Source organism: Protopterus annectens, chromosome 9.part0 (genome assembly GCF_019279795.1).
Source record: "Protopterus annectens isolate FY-2018-M chromosome 9.part0, PAN1.0, whole genome shotgun sequence".
Classification (NCBI taxonomy): domain Eukaryota; kingdom Metazoa; phylum Chordata; order Ceratodontiformes; family Protopteridae; genus Protopterus; species Protopterus annectens.
In genome coordinates this window covers 824484949-824511578 of record NC_056743.1, presented here as the reverse complement: position 1 = coordinate 824511578, position 26630 = coordinate 824484949, and the positions used below count along the sequence as shown (strand labels likewise).

The 26630-nt window shown below is 44.7% G+C and overlaps 1 protein-coding gene across 1 annotated transcript in view; it reads right to left on the bottom strand.

Moving 5' to 3' along the window:
- CERS5 (ceramide synthase 5) overlaps positions 1-26630 on the bottom strand; it is a 1159858-nt gene that overhangs the window by 691768 nt on the left and 441460 nt on the right. The window contains exon 3 of the mRNA XM_044083487.1: positions 10757-10887. Within this exon, the coding sequence (XP_043939422.1) occupies positions 10757-10887 (131 nt within the window). The remainder of the gene's footprint in view (positions 1-10756; positions 10888-26630) is intronic.

Sequence of the window (26630 nt, the reverse complement as noted above, 5' to 3'; positions counted from 1 at the left end):
AGCACTTCAAATCAAACACGGAAACCCAATGTAAAATGTTAAAAGCATTTTTGCCGGACCGTTTGGCACCTTGGAATCCTAACATGAGCAACTGTGACACCCCCCCCCCCCCCAGCCCTGTCACTTCCATATAACAACTGAAATCACCACACCTGATAGCAAGACGGATTCTCTAAGTTACTGCAACTCCAACCTCAGTACAACAGTCACAGTGACTGCATGTAAGTGTCAACTTCTCCATCCATCCTCAACCCTTTTTTCACATTTTGCACATCAGGCCAAGGTGGCTAACCCTTCCACTGTAGTTCATTCGTACCATTCACTCGCACACACAGTCTCACCTACGGTCAATTTAGAGTGTCCAAGCCAGCTACTGCACGTCTTTGGAATGTGGGAAGAAGCCTATGTGACCGCAGGGAGGACATGCAGACTCCACACAGAAGGCACCCCAGCCGAGAATCGAACCAGAGAACCTCCTACTGTGAGGCGGCAATGTTAACTGCTGAACCACTGCTGCCACCCCCAAGTGTTGACTACTAGTGCATGGCATTTCTATCTTGCAGGTTTGTAGCCTATTCCCCTCACAAAGACCTTCATCACTCTCTTAACAGGTGGCCTCTTAATTTAACATAAATATGTACTCATTGTTTCATCATTTACAAACTCCACTATTGCAGGCACTGTTCTTTCAGAGCATTTGTTCTCATCACCACCCCTACACTGTATAGGCCAACTGCTGCATCCTAAGTATTCCTCTTTTTTTTTTTTCTCTCATGTGCCTGGTCACAAAGATGACCGCTACCAGAACATGGAACACTACTGCCTCTCACAGATGTAGCCTCCTTAATCTACTCCCCCTTTTGTACAGCAATTAACAGGATCTTTCATTCACAGCCAAAGTGAAACTAAGCCTGTGGCAAAACAAAGCCACTATTTCAGGTCCCTGGTTTCCCTCCCCACTCCTGCCTCTCACCACACCTCCCTGGTGAGTTTTTCCTTTAAAACACCTCTCATTCCTCTTAGTTCCTATGCACACGCACACTTGGCCATCACCACTACTCTCTCTCTCTCAGTTCCCTACAATCCTCCTCTTTGCCTTCTATCTTTTCCCTGTTCTGTTCTCTGCACAGTTATACATTGTATTGCTTTATGTTACAAATTGTCATTTGTTTGGTCATATTACAGAACAAGGATATGACTGAAAAAGGGCTCCTGTGGTCCAGTCCATCCACATCCTCAAAGGAAAAAAATTACTAGGTGCAAAGCCTTTTACCTTACACTGCGGAAGAGTAAGGGGAACATCTTCAAAGGTTTGTTTTGTTCTTACTTTGCTTTGTGCTTCACATCTCAGTTGAAGATTTCAGTACTGTCAAGTCTTTGCATCAGGAAGACTGTCAAAGTAGACAGTTGATCTTACCTTGTAAGCCCAAACCCTAACATCTGAAAGGCCCAGCCATGGATGAGAAGTAAAACTATAGGGAAAAGAAGCTGGTACAAGTCTCAGTGCACATACATGGGAAAGAATAGTTGTGTAAAACCTTACCATAACCACAGATGTCCTTCCCTTCTATTCCATGTTGTAGTGTTCATAACCTTTGGGTTAGCCTCCACCTAGCGACCCAAACGTCTGGCCAGTATACAAAATCTTTGGTCACTGCAAGATACGTGGGATGTCCGACGTTGGCTGTAGGGTGCGTGGGCCATAAAAGTGACATCTACACGTACTTTCCTCAGAAATGAATGCCCCAGTTGGACCCCATTCCCAGGATAGCTGCACAAGTCCTGCGTCATCCCGCAAAGCTTATTCAGAGGGTAGGAGGGTGGAACAGAATACTGTAACATGGAAGAGAAGGACATATGTGGTTATGGTACGACTTTACAAAACTATTCTATGTCCTTCTATTCTCATGTTGTAGTATTCATAACCCTGGATGAGTGCTATAGCTCAAAGGGAAGAAGAAAGGACTGGTTTGGAACTATTCCCCAAAAATCCATGCAGGAATGCCCTATCAAAACCTGCTCTAGATATGGAAATAGGACCAGTTTGTAGTGTTTGATGAAGGTATGGACAGATAGCTGCTTTTAGACTAGAAGCAGTGACTACCCTTTGAAGAAGGCTCCAGATGAGGCCATGGCTCTAGCAGAATGGGCATTAATCTTATTGTCCAACTGTTTGCCATGGTAGGTGTAACAGAAAGAGATGACTTTGGAAATCTGGGTAGAAACAGTCTGTTTTGTCACCGCTTTCCCCAGAGCCCTGAGGTGAAAGGAGACAAACAATTGCTCTGATCTCCTAACAGATTTGGTCTTGTCTAGACAGAATCTAAGTTGTCTGTGAATGTCTAGGGAATGCAGGACTATGCTATTCTGGGGTTGTGGGAAAAAGGTGGGGAGGTGGATACACTGGTTCAGGGACAGCTCACTGACCACTTTGGGCATGAAGGACAGATTAGTCCGTAGCTATCCTTATGGAAGATTAAAAAGGGTGGGGATACCATAAGGGCCTTGAGCTCTGACACTGTCCTGGCCGATGTCGGGGCCACCAAAAGCAGTTTTCCAAGTGCAGTATTTTACAGAAGCTGTAGCCACTGGCTCAACTGGAGCAGCAGTGAGTTTCTCTAACACGTAATTCAGGTCCATGGTGGTATAACTGGCTTCCTGGAGGGCCTGAGATGTACTAAGCCCTTCAGTAATAACTTGACTTGAAGTCTGGAAGCAAGTGGAGGGTCAAGAGGCACACAAGCTGAAATAGCAGCAAGGTGGGCCTTAAAAGAAGAATATGCCAATCCTGCCTGCAATAATTCATACAGATAGGACAGCACTAAGAGGACCTCTCCTTGAAATGGGTGTAGTTGTCTTAAGACATCAGAGAACCTTTTCCATTTGGACTGACAGATCTCCTAGTATTGGGTTTTCTTGCCTCCTGCAGGACATTAAGTATGTCCTCAGTGTGAAGGTGTCTGAAAAGGATCAAAACCCTATTGCCTACAGGGTTAGGTTCAGAGATTCCATATGGGGGAGGATTAGGGATCCCTTGTCCTGCATGGGTAGGTCAACTCTGTGAGGTAACCTGTGATGACTGCCCCTGGCTAAACGCAGGAGTCACCAAAAAGACCTTTATTTTGTCCTGCTGAATTTTCAGTAGGATTTTTTGTAAGAATGGGAAGGGGGGGGGGATGCATACAGAAACATCCCCTTCCACGAGATAGAAAAGGCATCAGTCTCCCTCGCTAGAGAGCTGGGTGTCCTGGTACAAAACTGAAGAAGCTGTCTTTTCAGAGGGGAGGCAAACAGATTTATGGCATACCCAACCTGTGGACTATGTCCAAAAACACATCCCTGTGTAACATCTACTCGTGGGATGGTGACATGGACCTGCTCAAGTTGTCTGCTTGAGTGTTCTGAGCTGAGGGAATGTAGACCACGTGCAGGGTAACTATGCTGGACTTCCACTTCCCAACCCTGGAATACAAGTTTGCATAGCAATTAAGATCTTGTCCCCCCGTTTGTTCACATACCAAAGAACAATAGTGTTGTCTGTGAACAACTTCAGGGGCCCTTGCTTCAGATTGTTTTAGAAGGCCCTCAGTGCAAAGATGAGGGCCCTCATCTCTTTGATGTTCACGTGCTCCCTCTTGAAGGGGCTTGTCCATGTGCCTTGCACCTTCAAGCTGCCCATAGTAGCCCCCAACCCAGGTCTGAACCATCTGTGTACATTTCCTGGACTGGAGTGAGGGATTGTAAGGGCAGTCCTGTATTGAATGAGACTTGATCCATCCACCAAAGGACCTCCTTCCTTAGGCATAGTAGGAAGGGAATAGAATGGTCCAAGGGATGGACCTCAGGTACCACTTAAGTTTCCTCATGTGGAGTTTTGCGATTGATAACATGGGGACAGTAGAGGCCATATGCCCCAGAAAGTACAGGTGTCTACACTTACCATAAATATAGATGTTAGAGTGTATTCACTGTTGCAGTCATTACATTTGAGTTATCTGCCTGCAGGTAGCACTCAGCCAGCCTGAATACCAGAGTCTTGGATTCCTGCGTCGGATGTTGTCTTCTCTTCCATGACGTCAGGTCGTCAGGGGTATAAAACATGCAGCTGACACCATTACATCAGTTTTTCTTGCCCCAGATGTCAGGTGTCCCCATAGAGGGAAGCAATTATATGTTATGTTATGTTACACCTCCAACAAAAAGCAAATACACCAGAAAGCTTAAATACACCAAACAAGAAGGAAAGGTAGAGCCAAGAGAAGTCAGGGGGCGGGAGGGAGGGTAACCAGGACTGCAACAGTGAATACACTCGAACATCTACATTTATGGTAAGTGTACACAACTGTACTATGTTCTTCGTGTTTCACTGTTGCAGTCATTACATTTGGGATGATTCCCAAAGCTAAGGAAGTGAGGAGGAAATTAGAGAGCATTAGGACCAGCTATTAAGCCCTGCATCACTGCAGTGGCAAAACCAACTCTGGATTTAGAAAAAATAGGCATGTGGTAATGCTTGGTGAAGGTATGTACAGAGCTCCAGGTAGCAGCTTCTAGGATGTCCCTGGTAGGGACTCTTCAGAGAAAGGCTGTAGAGGTAGATGCAGCACTGGTGGAACGTGGTCTAAACCCCTGTGGGGTAGGTTTTCCATGGTGCTTATAGCAGAAATTAATGTAATGGGCTATCCATTTAGAAATGGTTTGCTTTGAAATGGCCTTCCCCTCTGACCCTGCAGAAAAGCCAACTAGCAGCTGTTCAGATTTTCTGAGAGACTTAGTCTTGTACAAATAAAATCTAAGTTGTCTGTGCACGTCCAAAGAGTGCAGTATTCTCTCTCCTTTGTTTTGTGGATTCGAGAAAAAAGTAGGCAAATGAATGGACTGATTTAAGGTCACACTAGACACCACCTTGGGCATAAAGGAAGGACTGGTCCTGAGGGAAACCCTGTCTGCATGGAAGATAATGAAGGCCTCCACTGCCATGAAGGCCTGTAATTCAGACACTCTTTTTGTTGAAGTGATGGCTACAAGGAAGGCTGCTTTCCAAGAAAGGAATTTCAACTCTGCAGTAGCAGCTGGTTCAAATGGAGGGAGAGTGAGCTTTTCCAATACAAAGTTAAGGTCCCAGGTTGGAGTAGGGGCTCAAATGGGGGGGGGGGGGTCTTAAATTTTTAGCCCCTCTGAGGAATTGAATGACATCTCCAGGCGTTTCTGCAGTTACACCCCACTGCTCCTCTAAGCATCAAATATTGCCTGTTCATATTTGCATTAACAATTCCAAAACCATGTTACATACAAGGTATCAGAAATTTTTATCTTGAAGCATACATGATAGCATACAAAATTGTATTGATATATGACCTCTGTCAATGGGTATTTGTTAATAATGTAAGGTGATAACTTCAATTTTTAAATGCTGAAGTCACGCCCACTAGGAGTTAAAGGTACACATTCAAAAGAGCTCTACTGGAGGGAAAGAGGGGGTGAGAGAAGAGGGGTGGTTTAGTATTATAATGTGCTGAAAAGGCAGAGGCATGAATTTTAATTGACGATAAGGATATGCCCCTGTGGAGAATTTCTGTTAAGTAGTGAAGAATATGAGGTAAGCTGGGCACCATAGTGCCCATCCCCTGAGTATGGCTCCATGAACAGTATCTTTTCCACTTTTCAGCATAGGATTTTCTAGTACTAGGTCTCCTTGCTTCCAGAATGACATCTAGCACCTGCTTACTGAGGGATGCTATTGGAGAGCTCAAGGAATTAGCCAGGCTGCAAGGTTCAGGGTTTGAAGCTGAGGGAGCAGAATCTGGCCCGCCTGCTGGGACAGCAGTGAAGGTGTTTGAGGTAGGTGCCATGGATCCAGCAGTATCATACTGCGGCAAGAGGGGGTACCAGTGCTGGCGAGGCCAGTCTGGCGCAATCAGTATTGTCCTTGGTTTGTCCTGTTTGATCTTTAGCAGAACCTTCGAGAGGAGAGGCAGAGGGGGAAAAGCATAAACAGAGAGGCTTTCCCAGGTAAAGGACAGGGCATCCACTTTCCAAGCTTGACTGTGGGGAGTCCTTGTGCAGAATTTTTCCAATTGGTAGTTCTGAGGGGAGGCAAACAGGTCCATCTCTGGAGTCCCCCATTTGTTCAAGAGGTTGAATATTTTTAGTTCCAGTTTCCATTCGTGTGGCTCCATGAGATTTCTGCTTAGGTCATCTGCCAGTGAATTTTGCTTGTTTGGCAGGAATTCAGCTTGTAGGTGCACTTGGTAGCTCAAGGCTGTGTTCCACAGAGCCATGGCTAGTCTGCAGAAAGGGTACGAGTGTGTTCCCCCTGCTTGTTTATGTACCACATAACTACGGTGTTGTCTGTCTTTACCAATAATTGTCTTGGAAGGATGTGGTCTCTGAAGGCTGCCAGGGAATTATGTACAGCTAACATTTCTTTTTGGTTGATATGCAGGTGCATCTGACTCAGGTTCCATTTGCCCTGAAGGCACCTCCCTGCCAAGTAAGCCCCCCATGCATAGTCTGATGCTTCTGAAGTCAGCATTTGGGCGGCAGGGGGTAGATTGAAAGGGACCCCTTTGTTGAGGTGGCAGGCCTCTGCCCACCAAAGGAACTCTGTCTTTATACAAGGAATGACAGGAGTCATTGATTCCAGGTCCTGAGACTGTTGACACCATAGGCTTTTTGGATACCCTTGTAGTTTCCTCATATGCAGTCTTGCATATGGAATTAGAAGAATGCAAGACGCCATGAACCCCAGGGCTTGCAGGATTTTCATTGCAGATAGCTGGGTCTTTGTGGCCAGTAGTTTGAAGTAGGCTGTCAAATAAACTTGTTTCTCTGGCATGAGGTAAGCCATCTGGGAAGTTGTGTCAAGCTTGCTCCTAGGAATACAATTTGTTGTCAGGGTACTAGATGAGATTTATTTTCGTTTATGGTGTACTCCAGTGAGGTTAGCAGTTTCTTTACAAATGCCAGATGTTTTAATAGCATGTTCTGGCTTCCTGCTACTCTTCTCTGCATTCTACTTGAATATTTCTCTGCCTGCAAAATGCAATGGCTGGAGCTAGATACTTTGTGAATACCCTGGACACAGTAGATAAGCCAAAGGGAAGTGCAGAGAACTGATAGTGCATGATGCCTGCTCTGAAGCGTAGGTATTTCCTGCAAAATTCCCTTATTGGAATGTGCAGGTAAGCTTCCTTTAAGTCTAAGGTTGCCAACCAGGCATCTTTGCCTAGCATAGGAAGCAGCTGTTTAAGTGTTAGCATTTTGAACTTTGGGATTACCAAAAAGGTGTTTAGAATGGAGAAGTCCAGGAGAGGACTCCAGGAGCTGTCTTTTCTGGGTACCAGGAAAAGTCTTGTGCAAAAACCTTGTCCCCTTTCTTCTGCTGGGACAGGTTGAATAGTCCTGACACTTAGAAGACAGAGAACCTGCTGTTGAGCCTCTGCCCACTGATCTGGGGATAGGTCTGGCCAACCGTTTGGGGTTGGTAAGGTGTGGAAGTGGAATCTGTATCCTTGGAAAACTACATTTAAAACCCATTTGTCCTGGGTAATGATTTCCCAGTTTTTTGCATGCAGGGTGATCTTTCCCCCTAAGGGAGCAGGCAGTTGAGCAGGGCTTGGAAGGGTTAAGTCATTGTGGCATTTTTCCATAGGGGGAGTCTTACTACTTCTAGCTTTGGAAGTGGGAGCCCCCCACTGCTTAGGCCTGCATGTACCTTGAGACTGTAGCCTAGGTGATCTGCTGTTCCTGGGTTTGGGCTGAGAAGGCCTGGAAGAGACTGAAAAGGACCAATTCTTAGAAGGCTAATGCCTACTAAATCTGGGAGGCTGTACTAGCAGGAAATATTTAACAGTTTGCATAGAGTTAGATTTTTCATCCATCTTTTTAAGGACTTCTTCTGCTTTGTTGCCAAACAGGCAGTATTGGTTTAAGGGAGCATCCAGTAATTTAGCTTTAACATGATCTAGCAAGTTTTGCTCCTTTAGCCAAGCATGCCTTTTAAGTACAGACCCAGTGACAGCAGCCCTGCAAGATGCTAATAGAGAGTCAAAAACACATTGCAAAGTATGTTTACCAACTTGTTCCGTAGAATGCATTAAATCTTGCAATTCTTTATGTTCAACACAGTCAGGAATCAACATCATTTTCTGTTTAAGAAGTCCCATTATATGTTGTTGATGCTTTAACATATGAAACTGGCAGTTTAAGGCTCTAATGGCCAAACTAGCAGAAGTGTATACCTTCTTACCCCATCTGTCCAAGGCCCTGGAATCTCTATCAGAGGGGGGTAGGGTTTTTGGCAGTAGTAGCCTTAATGCCTTTTGGTCCTTGGGAAATGGTCTCTGGATCCGCAGTAGGCTTCTTGAAGAGGAACTTGTGAGAGTCAGGTACTCTGTAATACCCATCTGGTTTCCTTGGAGCTGGAGGTAAAGTGTCTGGGGCCAGGCTAGATTCCAAGACGGCATCATCTACAATGTCCAGGACAGGAGGGCTAGCTAAAGGCCAATGTTGAGGTAGGAGTAAGAATTCCCTAAGCCTCTTTTTGGAGTCGGAGTAATCCTGGCTTTCCCAGCGGAAATGCTCCCTAAGAGAGTGCAAGGTTTCACCAAAAGAAAATTCTGGAGGGGAAGCAAAGGGACTGGAATCCTCTGCATCAGCATCCTCAATGGTAGATAAGGGCAAATCCTGGTAATCAGAAGAAACAGAAATTCCAGAATCCTGATCAGAAGAATCAGAAGGAAAATCAGTTCTAGGTCTCTTACAGGGGGAAGGCTGGCTTCCCCTAATTAAAATAATAAGGTCATCAGCCATTCTTATCATTTGTTTTTTAGGCATATGGGCCTGAGCATGCGGTTTGGACGTTTGTTTTCAAGGCGTGGGTCGAGTTTTAGTTTTAGTTTTAAGAAGATGGTGCCGGTTTGAAATGCAAGTCTGAAGGCCTGAATACACCCTCAGAAGCCGGTGCCTGCACAGCGGCTCCAGACCCATCCAAGGTAGAGACATACACAGGTTCCATAGTCAAAGAAGCATCTCGCTGCATACTGGACTCCGAAAGGGTCTCAGCAGAGACCTGCGAATCTGAAGTAGCTGGTATCAGGGGCTGCGGAAGCGCCTCACTGAGTACCGGCGAACTGGCGACTAGCTTAACTGAAGTGTCGTCTGCAGTTTTGGACCTGTGCGGTGTGTGTCTGTTTTTATCTTTACGTTTTTTTGGAATAACGGTAGTCAGATGGCTTACTGAAGCCATATCTGGATAGTTAAACCGTGTACCAAAATAATTTGCTGCAAAAACAGCCAGATGACAAATAGTTGGGGGTTGAATAAGGCACAAAACCGACAGCAAGGGACGTCGTGGTCTGGGCCTAAGCAAGGAATGCAATACGAATGAAAATCTTTATGAGGTATTTGCTTTCCACAGGTAATACAACTGTTAACTTTTACTGACATCAGTTTAAGAGCAAGAAAAAGGATCCCCAACTGGGTACTTAGCTTTTTTGAAGACTTCGGTTCTGAAACTCGAAAATGAAAATTTCAGGAGTCGGCCGACCGGCACTTGCGAACTGCTTCAGCAATGAGCGGCAAGAAAGACTGATGTAATGGCATCAGCTGCATGTTTTATACCCCTGATGACCTGACGTCATGGAAGAGGAAACAGCATCTGACGCAGGAATCCAAGACTCTGGTATTTAGGCCGGCTGAGGGCTACCTGCAGGCAGATAGCCCAATTGTAATGACTGCAACAGTTAAACACAAAGAACATGTATGAGATATTCTCTTGCTGTCATACCCAGGGTGTTGAGGACAGACAGTAGGTTTTCCTTCAGGCTTTCCACCTTTTGGGGTGGGAGGAATGCCCTCATAACATCCATCCTAATTCTGCAGCCCAGGAAAACTTGGTCCTGGGAGGGGTTTATGTTGGATTTGGGAAAAGTGATGTGAAATCCAGGGACTGCAGAACACCAATGACTGTCTGGAGTTGGTTCTGTAGACAACTGTAGCAATCTGCCTGGATCAGGAGGTTGTCTAGGTATGGGAAAACTTGAATCCCTTGGACCCTGCAATAAGCTACAACTGGAGCCAGACACCCTTGGAGCAGCAGCTAGTCCAAAGGGTAAAGCACAGAACTGAAAATGTGTGGGAACCCACAGAGAAGCATAAATATTTCCTGTATTTGGACCTTATGGGGATATACAGATATGCATCTTTGATGTCCAAGGTGGCCTTGTGGGGGATCTGACTTTCACACCTACACTTTCCTTTCCTAGAGGGCATGAACCTGAGCAGGCATGCAGTGGCCAAAACAAGAACAACAAAAAAGGCCCCAATGGGTCACTTATTTTAAATTCGCAGAATCAGGCAACAGAAACTGCAGAATGAACTGACATTCGACTGGCGGCAAAGAAGACGCCACTTTTAAGGCCCACACTCCTTACGACCAACATCAGACGTCCCACGTACCTTGCAGTGACTAAAGCTTTTGTATCCTGGCTGGATGGTTTGGGTCGCTAGGCGGAGGTTAACACAGAGGTTGTGAATACAGCAAAATGAATACAAGGACATCATGAAGTTCAAAAGTGTGCCTCAAAGGAGTAGGCTATAAAAAAGAAAAGTGAAGCAACAAACCTTATACACAAACTGATATCAGTAACAGTTTTCCTTCAGAAAACTCTTAAATCGGTACTGCTCTATTACTAAACAGCAAGGAAATAGCAAAATTATACAGCAAGGAAATAGCAAAATTATAACAACCTACATGCTTTCACAGAATTTAGTAAGTGTGCTTGGTTTGTCCTGGTTCCGCCTTTGCCTAAACCAGCGCTGGATCTTCCGGACATCCCAGTCGAGTTGTTTCGCCAAGCCATTTAATCGCTTATCATCAGGATACTAAGGATACAAAAAATATGATTTTCTTTGGAAACAGTTTTGCTTCAAATGAACAAAACCTTAACTTATGACAGCACATGCAGCTTAGTAAACTGGATGTAATGAACAGTATGAAAGGAAATAGCAAACAAAAATGTCTAAATATATAAAAATAAATATGCAACATAATACTAAAGTGGAGTACACAGGATGAAATTTGCATTTAGAGGAACAAAGTACAGTTGTGTACACTTACCATAAATGTAGATGTTCCAGTGTATTCACTGTTGCAGTCATCACACTTGGGTTATCTGCCTGCATGTAGCCCTCAGTCAGCACAAATACCAGAGTCTTGGGATTTCTGTGTCAGATGCTGTTGTCTCTTCCATGACATCAGGTCGTCAGGGGTATAAAACATGCAGCTGATGCCAATACATCAGTTTTTCTTGCCCCAGATATCAGGAGGCCCCAAAACAGGAAGCAATTACATGGTGTGGAACACCTCCAGTAAAAAGTAAATACCATAGCTATAAGATATGGCCAAAAAGAGGCTAGGTAGAAAGCATAGAAAAGTCAGGGGGCTGGAGGGAGGGTAACCAGGACTGCAACAGTGAACACACTCTAACATCTACATTTATGGTAAGTGTACACAACTGTACAATGTTCTTCGTGTTTCACTGTTGCAGTCATCATACTTGGGTTGATTTCCAAAGCTAAGGAAGGATGGAGGCAGTCAAGAAGTACTAGGGCTGGCTAGCTGAGCTTGTAAGACTGCTGTGGCAAATCCAGCGCTGGATTTAGAAAAAAAGACAGGCAAGTCATAATGCTTGGTGAAGGTGTGTACAGAACTCCAGGTTGCAGCTTCCAGGATGTCCCTGGTAGGGACTCCCCTGAGAAATTCTGTAGAGGTTGAGGTAGCCCTAGTGGAATAAGTTCTGATCCCCTGTGGGGTAGGTTTTCCATGGTGTTTGTAGGAGAAATGGATGCTGTGTTACCCATTTGGAAATGGTTTGCTTTGACATGGTCTTGTCCTCTGCCCCTGTAGCAAAGATGACTAGCAGCTGGTCAGACTTTCTGAAAGGCTTAGTCCTGTCAAGGTAGAACCTGAGCTGTCTGTGCACGTCTAAGGTGTGCAGGATCTAGGTTACTGAATCTATGTGGCTGTACCTGTAAGAAATCTTTAATAGTTTGCTAGATTTAGCTCTTCCCTCCATCTTTTTAAGAACAACTTCTGCTTTTGTGCCAAACAATTGGTTTAAAGCCACACTGGATACCACCTTGGGCATAAATGATGGGTTAGTCCTGAGGGAAACCTTGTCAGCATGGAAAATAATGAAGAGTTCCACAGCCATTATTGCCTGCAACTCAGACACTCTTCTTGCTGAAGTGATAGCTAGCAGTAAGGCTGTTTTCCAAGATAAGAATTTTAATTCTGCTATAGCAGCAGGCTCAAAAGGGGAAAGCGTGAGCTTCTCTAGTACAAAGTTAAGGACCCACACAGGGGTGGGAGCTCTCCTCGGGGGTCTTAAATTGTTAGCTCCTCTCAGGAACTGTTTGATCAGAGGGTGAGAAAAGAGAGGTGGGCTCAGTATTCTAATGAGCTGAGATGGCCGAGGCATGAATTTTAATTGATGAGACGGACAGGCCTTTGTGGAGCAGCTCTGCTAGGTAATCTACAATTTGAGGTAAGGTGGGCACGGCTGTGTCCTTTCCTTGAGAATGGCTCCAAGAACAGTATTTTTTCCACTTTTCTGAATAGGATTTCCTAGTACTAGGCCTTCTGGCCTCAAGGATGACATCCAGCACCTGTTTGCTGAGGGTTGCTGGTGGAGTATTCAGGGGAATAAGCCAGGCTGCAAGGTTCAGGGTTTGCAACTGAGGATGCAAAATCTGCCCCTCCTGCTGAGACAGCAGGGAGGGGGTCTGATGCACGTGGCAGGGTGGCACGGCTGTCAGACTGCATAGGAGTGGGTACCAGTACTGGTGTGGCCGCCAGTCAGGTGCAATAAGGATTTGTCCTTGGTCTGTCCGCTTTGATCTTGAGTAGTACTTCTGAGAGGAGGGGCAGAGGGGAAAAGGCATAAATTGAGAGGTTTTCCCATGTAAAGGATAGGGCATCCACTTTCCATGCTTGGCTGTGGGGATTTCTGGTGCAAAATTTGTTCAATTGATGGTTTTGGGGGGAGGCAATGAGGTCTACCCTCTGGTGTCCCCACCTGTGGGTTAGAAGTTTGAATAAATTGGGTTCCAGTTTCCACTCAGGTGGGTCCAGTAGATTTCTGCTTAAGTCGTCTGCCAGTGAATTTTGTTGGCCTGGCAGGAATTGAGCTTGCAGGTGCACTTGGTTGCACATGGCTGTGTTCCATAGGGTCATGGCTAACTTGCAGAGTGGGTAGGAATGAGTTCCCCCTGCTTGTTTATGTACCACATAACTGTGGTGTTGTCCGTCTTTATCAAGAGTTGCCCTGGAAAGATAAGTTATTTGAAGGCTGTCAGAGCATTATGGACAGCTAACATTTCTTTTTGATTGATATGAAGGCGAATTTGTCCTGGCCTCCATTTACCTTGAATGCATTTGCCTGCCATCTGAGCCCCCCATGCACTGTCTGATGCATCTGTTGTCAGGGTTTGGGCGGTGAGGGGTTGAGTGAAAGGGAGTCCCTTGTTGTGGTTGCAAGCCTCTGCCCACCAAAGGAACTCTGCCCTTAGACAAGGAATGACAGGAATCAGTGTTTCCAGGTCCTGAGAATGTTGACACCAGAGACTTTTTAAGTACCACCGAAGTTTCCTCATATGCAGTCTTGCATAAGGAATTAGTAGAATGCATGAGGCCATGAACCCTAGGGCTTGCAGTATTTTTCGTGCAGATAGCTGGGTTTTGATGGCCATTAGTTTGAAGTAGTTTGTCAAATAGACCTGCTTTTCTGGAGTGAGGAATGCTATCTGGGAAGTTGCGTTCAAGCTTGCTCCCAGGAATACAATCTTTTGGCTGGGCACCAGATGTGATTTATTTTCTTTGATGGTGTACCCCAGAGAAGTTAGAAGTCTCTTTACAAATGCCAGGTGCTGTAGTAGCAATTCCTGACTGTCCGCCTGAATTAGGCAATCATCCAAGTATGAGTAAATTTGAATATTTCTCTGCCTGCAGTATGCAATGGCTGGAGCCAGGCACTTTGTGAATACCCTGGGTGCAGTAGATAAGCTAAAGGGAGGTGCAGAGAACTGATAGTGCATAGAGCCTGCCCTAAAAAGTAGATATTTCCTGCAAGATTCCCTTATGGGGATGTGCAGATAAGAGTCTTTAAAGGCTAGGGTGACTAGCCAGGAGTCCTTGGCTAGCATAGGAAGCAGTTGTTGTAGTGTAAGCATTTTGAATTTTGGGACCACCAGGAAGGTGTTGAGAATGGACAGATCCAGGATAGGGTGCCAACAGCTCTTTTCTGGCCACCAGGAACAGTCTGGAGTAGAAACCCTGTCCCCTTTGCTCTACTGGAACAGGTTAAATAGCCCTGATACTGAGAAGAGAAAGTACTTGCTTTTGAGCCTCTGCTCACTGGTTTGGAGGAAGGTCTGGCAACCCACTTGGGGTTGGCAGTGAGTGGAAGTAGAATCTGTATCCCTGTGATACAATATTTACGACCCATCGGTCCTGAGTAATGGACATCCAGTTTTTTGCATGCAGGGCAAGTTTTCCTCCTAGGGGTGCAAGTACTTGGGCATGGCTGGGAAGGATGATAGACAAGTCATTGTGAACTTTTTCCACTGGCAGGTTGCCCTCACTCGGCCTGATTAACAAAGTCTTGGGTCCTGCGTCAGTGGCTTACCACTTCCTGTTTTTGAGGAGTGAGCACTCCATTGCTTAGATCTCTGCATACCCTGAGACTGTAGTCTTGGTGGTCTGTTGCCCATGGGTTTGGGCTAAGAACGCCCGGGTGGGACAGGAAAGGACCAGTTTTTAGAAGGCCAATGCCTACTGAATCTAGGTGGCTGTACCTGTAAGAAATCTTTAACAGTTTGCATAGATTTAGCTTTTCCCTCCATATTTTTAAGCACTTCTTCTGCTTTTGTGCCAAACGTTCCTGGTTTAATGGAGCAACTAGTAATTTTGGTTTGACATGGTCTGGCAAGATTTGTTCCTTCAGTCAAGCATGCTTTCTTAGTACAGACCCAGTGACAGCAGCCCTGCAAGATGCTTCTAAGGCATCAAAACCACACTGCAAAGTATGCTTACTAACTTGATTTGCAGAATGCATCACCTCTTGTAAATCTTTATTATATGCAAAATCTGGAAGCAACAACATTTTTTGTTAAATTAGTTCCATAACATGCTGCTAGCACTTCAACATGTGAAACTGGCAATTTAAAGCCCTGATGGCAAGAGTTGCAGAGGTATATACCTTCTTACCCCATCTGTCTAAAGCTCTAGAATCTCTGTCCGAAGGGGTAGGGTTTTTGGCTGTAGTAGCCTTTATACCTTTAGGTCCCTGGGAAATGGTCTCTGGAACCGCAGTGGGATTCTTAAAGAGAAATTTGTGAGAGTTAGGTACTCTGTAGTACCTGTCAGGCTTTCTAGGAGCTGGTGGTAAAGTATCAGGAGTAAGACTGGATTCCATGAAGACATCATCTACAACATCCAGGACAGGGTGTACAGCAAGAGGCCTGCACTGAGGCAAGTCTAAGAATTCTCTGAGTCTCTTTTAGGACTATGGGTAGTCCTGGCATTGCCAGCGGAAATGCTCTCTTAAGGTATGCAAGGTTTCACCAACAGAAAAGTCCTCTGGAGGGGAAGCAGAGGGAATGGAATCCTCTGCATCTGAATACTCATAGGTAGATAAGGGTATGTGTCCTGGTAATCAGAGGGATCAGAGTCACTGGACTCATGGTCTGCAGAATCAGAAGGAAAATCAATTCTTTGTCTTTTAGAGGGGGAAGGCTGGCTTCTCCTAATTAAAGTTATAAGGTCTTCAGCCATTCTAAGCATTTGTTTCTGTGGCATGGGAGTTTGAGCATGCGCTTTGGTCGTCTGTTTTCTAGCCATAGTGTGAACGCTGGACCTGCGAAACTCGGTAGTTTTAGTCAGAAATGAAGTAGTCTGTTTAATATGATCAGAAGGTTGGAATACACCCTCAGAAGCCAGTGCCTGCACAGCGGCTCCAGACCCCATCCAAGGCAGAGACATCCGCAGGTTCCATAGTCGAAGAAGCATCTCATGGCATACTGGACTCTGAATGGGTCTCAGCAGACACCTGCGAATCTGTAGAAGTGGGTATCAGGGGCTGCAAAGGCACCTCACTGAGTACCGGCGGACTGGCGACTAGCTTAATGGAAGCGTCGTCGGCAGTTTTGGACCTATGCGGTCTGTCCCTGTCTTTATCCTTATGCTTTTTTGGAAGATTGGTAGAGGGATGGCTTATCGAAGCCATTTTAGAATACGGAGAACGAGAGTGAATGAATTTAGCGACAAAGCCCGACGACGAATAGTTCAGGGGTTAAACAAGGTACAAAACCGACAGTGAGGAACGTTGTGGTCTGGGCCTAAACAGGTGACGCAATAAGAATGAAAAAGTACAGTGGTATACACTTACCATAAATGTAGATGTCTGAGTGTATTCACTGTTGCAGTCATTACATTTGGGTAATCCACTGGCAGGTTGCCCTCACTCGGCCTGATTAACAAAGTCTTGGGTCCTGCGTCAGTTGCTGTCCCTTCTTCCATGATGTCAGGGGTATAAAACATGCATCCGACGCCATTACATCAGTTTCAGATGTCAGGTGCCCCCCAAATGGGGAGCAAAATAAAATTAAAAACACAAAAATATACCTCCAACCAAAAGCAAATACACTAAAAAGGCTTTGAAGCATAGCAAAAGAAAGCAGAGGTATAGTAAGAGAAAAACAGGGGGCTGGAGGGAGGGTAACCAGGACTGCAACAGTAAATACACTTGAACATCTACATTTATGGTACATGTACACAACTGTACTATGTTCTTGGTGTTTCACTGTTGCAGTCATTACATTTGGGTAGAGTCCCAAAGCTATGGTTGGGAGGCTGGAACTAGACAGCAGTAGGAGCGGCTATGAGGGCCTCTAGAACTGCAGTGGAAAATCCTGCCCTGGATTTAGAGCAGAGTGGCAGATGATAATGCTTTGTAAAGGTGTGCACTGAACTCCAGGTAGCTGTCTCTAAAATGTCTGTGGTAGGTACTCCCCTGAGAAAGGCTGCTGAGGTGGCTGCAGCTCTGGTGGAATGAGGCCTAATGCCCTTAGGCACTAGCTTGCCATGGTGTAAGTAGCAGAAACGAATGCAGTGGCCTAGCCACTACGAAAAAGTATGCTTCGAAATGGGCTTTCCTTGTGATCCTGCAGCATATGCCACTAGTAATTGCTCTGTTTTCCTGAAAGCTTTGGTCCAAGCAGAACCTAAGCTGTCTGTGTATGTCCAAAGAATGCAGAATCCTCTCCCCCTTGCTCTTTGGATTTGGGTAAAAGGTAGGCAGATGGATGGCTTGGTTAAGAGCCACACTGGACACTACTTTAGGCATAAATGTTGGGTTTGTCCTCAGGGAGACTGTCTGGATGTAAAATGATAAAAGGTTCCACAGCCATGAGCACCTGTAGCTCTGAAACTCATCTTGCAGAATTAATTGCTAAGAGCAGAGCTGTTTTCCAAGATAAAAACCTTCATATCAGCTGTGGCAGCTGGCTCAAAAGGAGGCAGGGTGAGCTTTTCCAAGACATAGTTGAGGTCCCATGCAGGTATTGGTAGTCTTCTTGGGGGCCTTAAATGTTTGGCTCCTCTGAGGTACTGCCTTAATAAAGGGTGAGAAAAAAAGTGGTGGCTCTGTATTGTAATGAGCCGAGATGGCAGAGGCATGAATTTTAATAGATGAAAAAGATAGGCCTTTGTCCAGCATCTCAGTTAGGTATTGCAAAATCTGAGGAATATTTGGTACCGCTGTATCAGTTCCTTTTGCCTGGTTCCAGGCACAGAATCTCTTCCATTTTCCAGCATAAGACTTTCTAGTGCCAGGCCTTCTGACTTCCAGAATGACATCCATCACCGTTTTACTGACAGGTGTTTTTTGTAGGTCTACATTATTTGCCTTGCTGCCAAGTTTAATGTCCTGAGTTGGCTGTGCATGATCTGAATGTTTTGCTGAGACAGTAGTCGAGATATTTGAAGTAAGGTCCAAGCCGGGTATAGAGATAAGTTCCTTAATATTGGATACCAGTACTGGTGGGGCCAGTCTGGGGCAATCAGTATCATCTTTGGCTTCTCCTGTCTGACCTTTAGGAGCACCTTGGGGAGGAGAGGCAGTGGAGGAAAGGCATATACTGATTGTTTTTTCCAGCTGAAAGATAGGGCGTCCACTTTCCATGCTTGTCTGTGATAAATCCTTCTGCAGAATCTTTTTAATTGATAATTGAGAGGGGAGGCAAACAGATCTATGTCTGGGCATCCCCATTTCCTTGTTATCATGGTGAAGACTTGTGGATCCAGCTTTCACTCGTGGGGATCCATGAGGTTTCTGCTTAGTTCATCTGCTAGAGTGTTTTCCTTTCCTGGCAGGAATTGTGCCTGCAGATGTACTTGGTAAGTCAAAGCTGTGTCCCACAAGGTCATGGCCAGTCTGCAAAGGGGGTAAGAGTGTGTGCCCCCCTGCTTGTTTATATACCACATGACCGTGGTGTTGTCGATCAGTAGTTGTACCGGATGAAGTAGATCCTTGAAGGCTGTCAGGGCACTTTGAACAGCTAACACCTCTTTTTGATTGATATGTAGATGCATTTGGTTTGAGGACCATGTGCCCTGAATGCCTCTTCCTGCCATGTGGGCTCCTCAGGCATAATCTGATGTATCCGTCGTTAGTGTCTGCCTGTCTGGAGGTAATGTGAATGGCTGTCCCTTGTTCTGTTGACAAGCCTTTGCTCACCATCAAAACTCCTGTTGCAGGCAGGGAATGAGAGTAATGACTGTTTCCAGGCTGTGGCAAAGTTGAGTCCAAACACTTTTAAGGTACCATTGAAGTTTCCGCATATGCAGTCTTGCATATGGAATTAGTAGGATGTAGGATGCCATGAAGCCCAAAGCCTGCAGAATTTTTCTTGCAGATAACTGGGCCTTTGTTGCCAGCATTTTGAAATAGGTAGTCAGTTGCCTTTGTCTGGCGTGAGAAAAGCCACCTGGGCAGTTGTATTCAAGCTTGCACCAAGGAATGTTATCTCTTGTGAGGGCGCTAGTTTTGATTTCTTTTTGTTGACTGTGTAACCTAGGCATGATAGAAGTCTTTTCACAAATGCCAGATGTTGAAGAAGAATGTCCTTGTTCTCTGCTTGAATGAGACAGTCATCCAAGTAAGGATATATTTGTATTCCTCTTTGTCTGCAGAATGCAATTACTGGTGCCAGGCACTTTGTAAAGACCCTGGGTGCAGTAGATAAGCCAAAGGGCAGTGCAGAGAATTGGTAATGCATTGAACCAGCCTTGAATCTTAGGTATCATCTGCATGACTGTCTGATTGGAACATGCAGGTATGCCTCTTTTAGGTCTAAAGTCACAAGTCAAGCACTCTTGCCCAACATGGGCAGAAGCTGCTGAAAAGTCAACATTTTTAATTTTGGAATATCTAGGAAAGTGTTCAGAATATATAGGTCCAGTATAGGCCTCCAGGCCTTGTCCTTTCTGGGTACCAAGAACAGTCTTGAGTAAAATCCTTGTCCCTGCTCTTACTCTGGTACTTGTTGAATGGCCCCCATGTCCATGAGAGATGAGACTTGTTTTTGCGCCTCTGCCCACTGATTTTTTGGCAGATCTGGCCATCCATTTGCCTTTGGCATAGTATGGAAATGGAACTTGTATCCTTGTGACACTATGTTTAGAACCCACTTGTCCTGGGTTATGATGTGTCAATTTTGAGCAAAAAGTGCTAATTTTACCCCTAAGGATGCTGCCAGAAGATAAGTGCTTGGTGCAGGCAGGGGAAGTCATTGGGTTTTCTGTATGTTTGTGATCTTTCTTCTCAAGCTTTGGAGGTAGAGGCACCCCACTGCTTAGGCCTATAAGAACCTTCCGCTTCGGATCTACCCCTAGGGCATCTGGTTCTGCCCCTTTGAGGTCTGTCTGACACAGGAAAGGACCAATTTTTTGTAGGCCAGTGTATATTAAACCTTGGTGGCTGTACTTGTAAAAATTATTTGACAGTTTGCATAGATTTAGCTTTGTCCTCCATTTTCTTTAACACCTCTTCTGCCTTAACACCAAACAAAGTATCATGCTGCAAAGGTGTGTCCAGTAATTTAACTTTAACATGATCAGGCAGATTTTGTTCCTTTAACCAAGCATGCCTCCTAATTACAGAGCCCATAACTGCGGCACTGCAGGAGGCCTCCAAAGAATCAAAACCACATTGCAAAGTATGCTTTCCAACTTGTTCTGCTGCATACAATAAATTATGCATTTCCTTATTTTCTGCACATTCAGAATTTAATATTTTCTGTTTAAGCAATCCCATGACATGTTGCTGATACTTAAGCATATGAAATTGACAGTTTAAGGCCCTTAAAGCCAAAGTTGCAGATGTGTAAACCTTTTTTCCCCATCTATCCAGTGCCCTTGAATCCCTGTCAGAGGGGGTTGGGTTTTTTGCAGTGGAAGCCTTAACTCTCTTTAGACCCTGTGAATTAGTTTCGGGGAAAGCAGCAGGGTTTTTAAAAAATAAATTTGTGTGAGTCAGGAACCCTGTAATATCTGTCAGGCTTAACAGGAGCTGGGGGTAAGGAGTCAGGGGTTAGACTAGACTCCGAAAACACAATCTACAATGTCTAACAGGTGGAATAGCTAGAGGCCTGTGCTGAGGTAGTAAGAGAAAATCCCTGCGTCTCTTTTTAGATTCTGAAAAATCTTGGCTCTCCCAGTGGAAATGTTCCCTCATGGTATGCAAGGTTTCCCCAAAGGAATAGTCCTCAGGAGGCGATGCTGAAGGTAAAGATTCTTCAGCATCAGAATCCTCATGGGGGGAAGAGAATATTTCTGATCAGAAGAGGAATCAGAAGAAATAGAAACCTGATCTGAAGATTCATAGTCAGTGTCTTGCCTAGGCCTCTTATCAGGAGGGGGATGGGAACCCCTGATCAAGGTAATCAAGTCTTCGGCCATTTTGAGCATCTGTTTTTTGGACATAGAGGCCTGTCCACGTGGCTCTTGAGTTTGTTTCTTTGCTTTAGAAGGTGCTTTAGTTTTTGCCTTTGATGCTGAAGTCATTTTAATGTAAAGATGTTTAGGTCTGAATACACCCTCAGAAGCCGGTGCCTGCTCAGCGGCTCCGGACCCATCTGAGGGATTAGCGTCTCGGGCTCCAATACCTTGAGTATCCAGCGGCATGGCCGACTCCACGTGGGTGTCGGTAGCGACCTGCAACTCAAAGTAGCGGGCGTCAGGGGCTGCGAAAGCGCCTCACTGAGAACCGGCGACTGGCTTAGGAGAAGCTTCGTTGTCGGTTTTGGGCCTCGGTTGTTTTTCTTTCTCTTTGCGTTTTTTGTAAACTCCGGTAGTCGGATGGCTACCCGACGACATTTCAGGATAATTAAACCAGCATCCAAAAAAGTTTAAAGCAAAATCATACCGACGCTTAATAGTGCGTTGGTTAAATCTAGCACAAAATCGACAACCAGCACCATTGTGATCAGGGCCTAGGCAAGGAATACAATAAGAATGAAAATCCTTATGAGGTATTTGCTTTCCACAAGAAATACAATTATTAACTTTTTTTGACATCGGTCTGGAGCAAGAAAAAAGTTTCCCCAATGGGGTACTTAGCTTTATTGAAGACTTCGGATCTGAAACTCAAACACGAAAATCTCAGGAGTCGGCCGACCAGCACTTGCGAACTGCTTCTGCTTCGGGCACCGCGTGGCAAGAAAGACTGAAGAAAATGGCGTTGGCTGCTTCTTTTATACCCCTGATGATCTGACGTTAGGGAAGGGGTGACAACCGCCGACGCAGGACCCAAGACTTTGGAATTCAGGCCGGCTGAGGGCAACCTGCCAGCAGGATTACCCAAATGTAATGACTGCAACAGTGAAACATGAAGAACATCTTCATGGAATACTGTCATGGTTATAAAAAAAGAAATGAACAAAAAACGGGTGAATTCTTGTTTCCGTTTTAAGAAGTCATAGCGCAGATATTCTGTAATGACACATGGGTGTAAAAGATATGAACATTGTCCTACCAATGTAAAAATTACTCAAATAAAATCATCAATATTAAAAAAAATCAAGCCCAAGTGAAGCACTTGCTTAACAGCCAGGAAATCTCATGGGATCAAATGAGGAAAAACTTCTAGAATTTTAGAAACATGACTGGTTCCATGGTTGAAGCTAAGGGCTCAGACAAAAGATAGAAAATTATATGAGCACATAAACAACAAAAAAAGACGATACCTGGGATTCATAGAGAGTTCCACAGTGGACGCTAAAAGCTGTGGCCAAAAGGGACTGTTTTGCAATTACGGAAAATGTAATTCAGAGATACATTAGTTACAATGGGGGGAACCGCATTATTGGCTACTTTACAGGTCTCTGAATCATGCAATGTTATCACTTGTGCTAATCGGAGCTTTTCTGCATTAATCACGTCTGACAGCCCATACATCGTGTTGGCACAGGCACCTCCTCATTCATTTTCCCATATAAACGCAGACACACAGGTACACACACCCCTGCCATACCTTTTTCCTATCCCTGAGGTGACAGAACTTCCTTGACATTGTATATTATTTTCCCTTACCTCTCATACAAAGTCACAGGTAATTACAGTCAATAAAACAGTTTCAGTCTCCTTACTGTTCAGAAAGTGTATCATGATGCTACATCCGTTACTCTATTAACTTTTTAATTGCCTCAGAGTTGTTGTTGGGTCTTTCGGCTTTTCCCGGTTAGGGGTCGCCACAGCGGAACTCCGGTCCGCTAATGATTGGTAGTTGATTTTTACGTGCAGAGTTACCAGCCCTGACACACAACCTTCAACGAAGGTACGCCCATTCACGCATGTCTCCACGCAGAAGACGCTCTAGCTGAGAATCGGACAGCATCTTACTGTGAGGCGACAGTGCTATCGCAGCACCACCTCCCTGGTGTCATCAAGTGTTCCTCCTTAGTTTCCATGGAAATTTTAAGCAGTGCTGGTTACAAGTAAAGCAGCCAACCCCCAATGGACCTCTCAACTGTCCCCGACTTTACAGGATGTCCCTGACCTCACCTTACCCCTGTTCTGACCCTTGCAACTGCTGGACCATTTACAGTCAGTCAATAATACCAGACAGAGTTTCATACTTCTTACTGTTCAAAAATTCCATCCTAATTTAAGAACTGTTTGGTGATGCAGAGGTCTACAGCACTGTTAATGAGGTACTTCCTGTGCCGAAGGTGTAGGATTTGAAGCCTTCCCCCACTGTTATTTTTTTAATCGACTTATACTAATATTTAAAGTTTATCCTTTGTGTCTAGTGTTAGCACATAGGACTAAGGGTTTGCTAAGTTGATGAGTAGCTATTTGTGCAAACAGTAGAGGTTTCAAAACTTTTTTTTCCATATTTTTCAAGTGAGTTACGGTAATATTTAGTGATTTTCACTAGTGTTTAGTGACACCCCCCCAATATGTCTTGTGTCTTTCGTGCTGCAAAACCTACTGTTCTATTTAACTTTTAAAATGATTTAGGGAAATATTTCATATCCTGGGCTGTTCAGTGTTTTCCCCCAACCGCATACTTCTTTATTGTTGCAAAATGTTTGGTCTATTAACTTTCTATATATCACTAAAGTACTACTTAGAGAGTTCCCCCCCCCTGCACTCATACACCCTTTGTATTGCTGAACTCTTGTTCTATTTACTTTTTGTTTGACTTTAGAATAATAAACTTCCCTGCCGTCTCCCCCAAAAACTGATGAATTGTTAGGGGAGTTCAGAGGTACAACAGCCCCCCCCCCACATGCATGCACACACATATAAACATTAATGCATGCAGAACACACATACATGTATAGATAGATATACATATATTCACCACCACCACCATCCCACTCGATTGCACTCAAGAACATGCTTGGCCATTCAGCTATTCACACACGCCTACCATACCTATCCCCTAACCAACCCCCTCTGCAACCATCCAGGCAGACACAGTCACACATATATTCAAGTGAGACCAGTCATCCTTCTGTGTATATATACACACACACACACACACACACACACACACACACACACACACACACACACACACACACACACCTATCATACTTATCCCTTAACCAACCCCCACTGCAACCACCCAGGCAGACACAGACACAGTCACACACACACAGACACACACAGACACACACAGACACACACACAGACACACACAGACACACACACAGACACACACAGACACACAAGTGAGACCATTCATCCCTCTGCATACAGTCCCACATACAGCCACAAACATTAATGCATGCAGGACTCACATACATGTATAGATAGATATACATATATTCACCACCACCACCATCCCACTCGATTGCACTCAAGAACATGCTTGGCCATTCAGCTATTCACACACACCTACCATACCTATACCTATCCCCTAACCAACCTCCTCTGCAACCATCCAGGCAGATACAGTCACACATACAAGTGAGACTAGTCATCCTTCTGCGTACGTACACACACACACACACACACACACACACACCCTATCATACTTATCCCTTAACCAACCCCCTCTGCAACCACCCAGGCAGAAACAGTCACACACACACACACACACACACACACACACACACACACACACACACACACACTTGCACAATCTCTCACCCTCTCACTGTCTCTCACACCACCACTGCTTGTGCAATAAGTTCCTCAGCATTTACTCCTAATGCAATTTCACTAAGTGCAAGCTACAGGTGAACGCAAACTTTTGGCTAAGCTAATTAACTTGGCCAGCTGAACTAATTTAACACAACTTAGTGGTTCTCTGGATCAATCAACTGTATAAACACCTTACCACAGGCATTGTGAGAACAGCAATTGGCTAATTTATCATAGGCAGCTCCCCCTAAATGCCTCATTAGTAAATAAAATCAATTGGGCAAGGAACTCACCAAAACAGTAAATGACCAATTTCAGTCTCATCTTTCCAGTAACTGTAAACTGTAACTAATGTCTATGTGAAGATCAATTCAGCCTAAGTTTTTTAGCAATATATACCCTCTCCAACACACACACACACACACACACACACACACACACACACACACACACACACACACTTACCTTTAAAGTTGAACACAAAAAAAACACTTCTCATACTCTGAGGGCCAAAAAACTATATTTCATTTTCCTTGCACAGTAGCAACACTCAAACAAGTGGCTTCCTGAAGCTTATACAGACAAGAAGCACTGAAGCACTTCAACTGTGAGCACAAACACGGTACTGGCATTAATTTCTGAATGCTGGCACTGCACTACAGACAGGTCACTACCTACAGATCATACACCCTTAACACCTTGTGCCTAACTACACCTCTTCTTGGTTAGGGCCAGGTAGCAAACCTCCGTATTGTATTTTTTTTTTTTGCTGTGAAGGGCTTAACTATCTGAACTGTGTGCAAGAGAAAAATAACTAGCAGCATTTTATTTAAGATAAGTAGAACAGGAAATGCTTTATCTCTGAGGTTTGTCTGCTAAAAGTAGTTCTGCAACTACTCTGGATTCCTCCTTTTACAGTTTACATATTTACATGGTTTCATAGCTTTTTTCTCTTGTTTTACTGCAGTTTTACTTCAAGCTTTTGTTTCCTTGTAATTTTAAAATAAAATTCTTGTCAGTTATGAAAATATTGGTGGTGTATTCTTTGAATGCAAATAAACTAAGTCTGTCTGAGCAGATCTCTTACTGATCCCTGTCAGCAAAGGTTTGCAGTCTTGTTTGTCCCCTTCTGTTGCCAGGCTTTTTGCACTAGGAACCCTGAAGCAGTGTAGCAACTGCTTCATGCTTATTGACATTCTTTTTTCTTTTACTCTATACTGAGACAACTTATAAAATGTGCAATCACAAACCACATGTCAGCAAGTAGCTTGCCACTACATCAGAGTCAACAAACACTACACCCAATTATACAGTGGATGTACAAAATCACTAACTAGGCTTCCTAGATGCCACTTAGGAAAGCTTCAGCTGCACAGTACAATACCCACATATGTATCCTCAACTGCACCTTCAATCACATCAAATAGGCATCCCCTGGATCCAAGCCCAAACCCATAAGGTGTCCACATGTCCCAGTACTAGGAAACTCCAGTCAGACACACTGATGCTCCACTTACAAGGCTGAGAAAAAAACAGGATCATGGTCAGCTGTCTCACTGGTCATGAAATTCATAATGTGATCAGAGCCCCTAGGTCCCTCCACCCTAAATGCGTGTATGACCTTTAGTTGCCTGCCCGGGGGGGGGGGGGGGTCAATGTCCTTAGATACTCCACACTATGAGAGAGGCAGGCAGACATGATTGAGCTCTCCACGCATGTGTCCAATTCAGGAAAAACACTAACAGTATCTTGCCACCTCTAAGAATGGTGTCAGTTACAAAACAACAGACATCAACAGCTGACTAAGTATGGTCATTCCTAGGGGATTCGACTTGAGTCAGCATGGAAGACTAACAGGGCAGCATGTTTAGCCAGGGTTGGCTTGCATCTCTCTCTCTCTTTTCAGACCTTC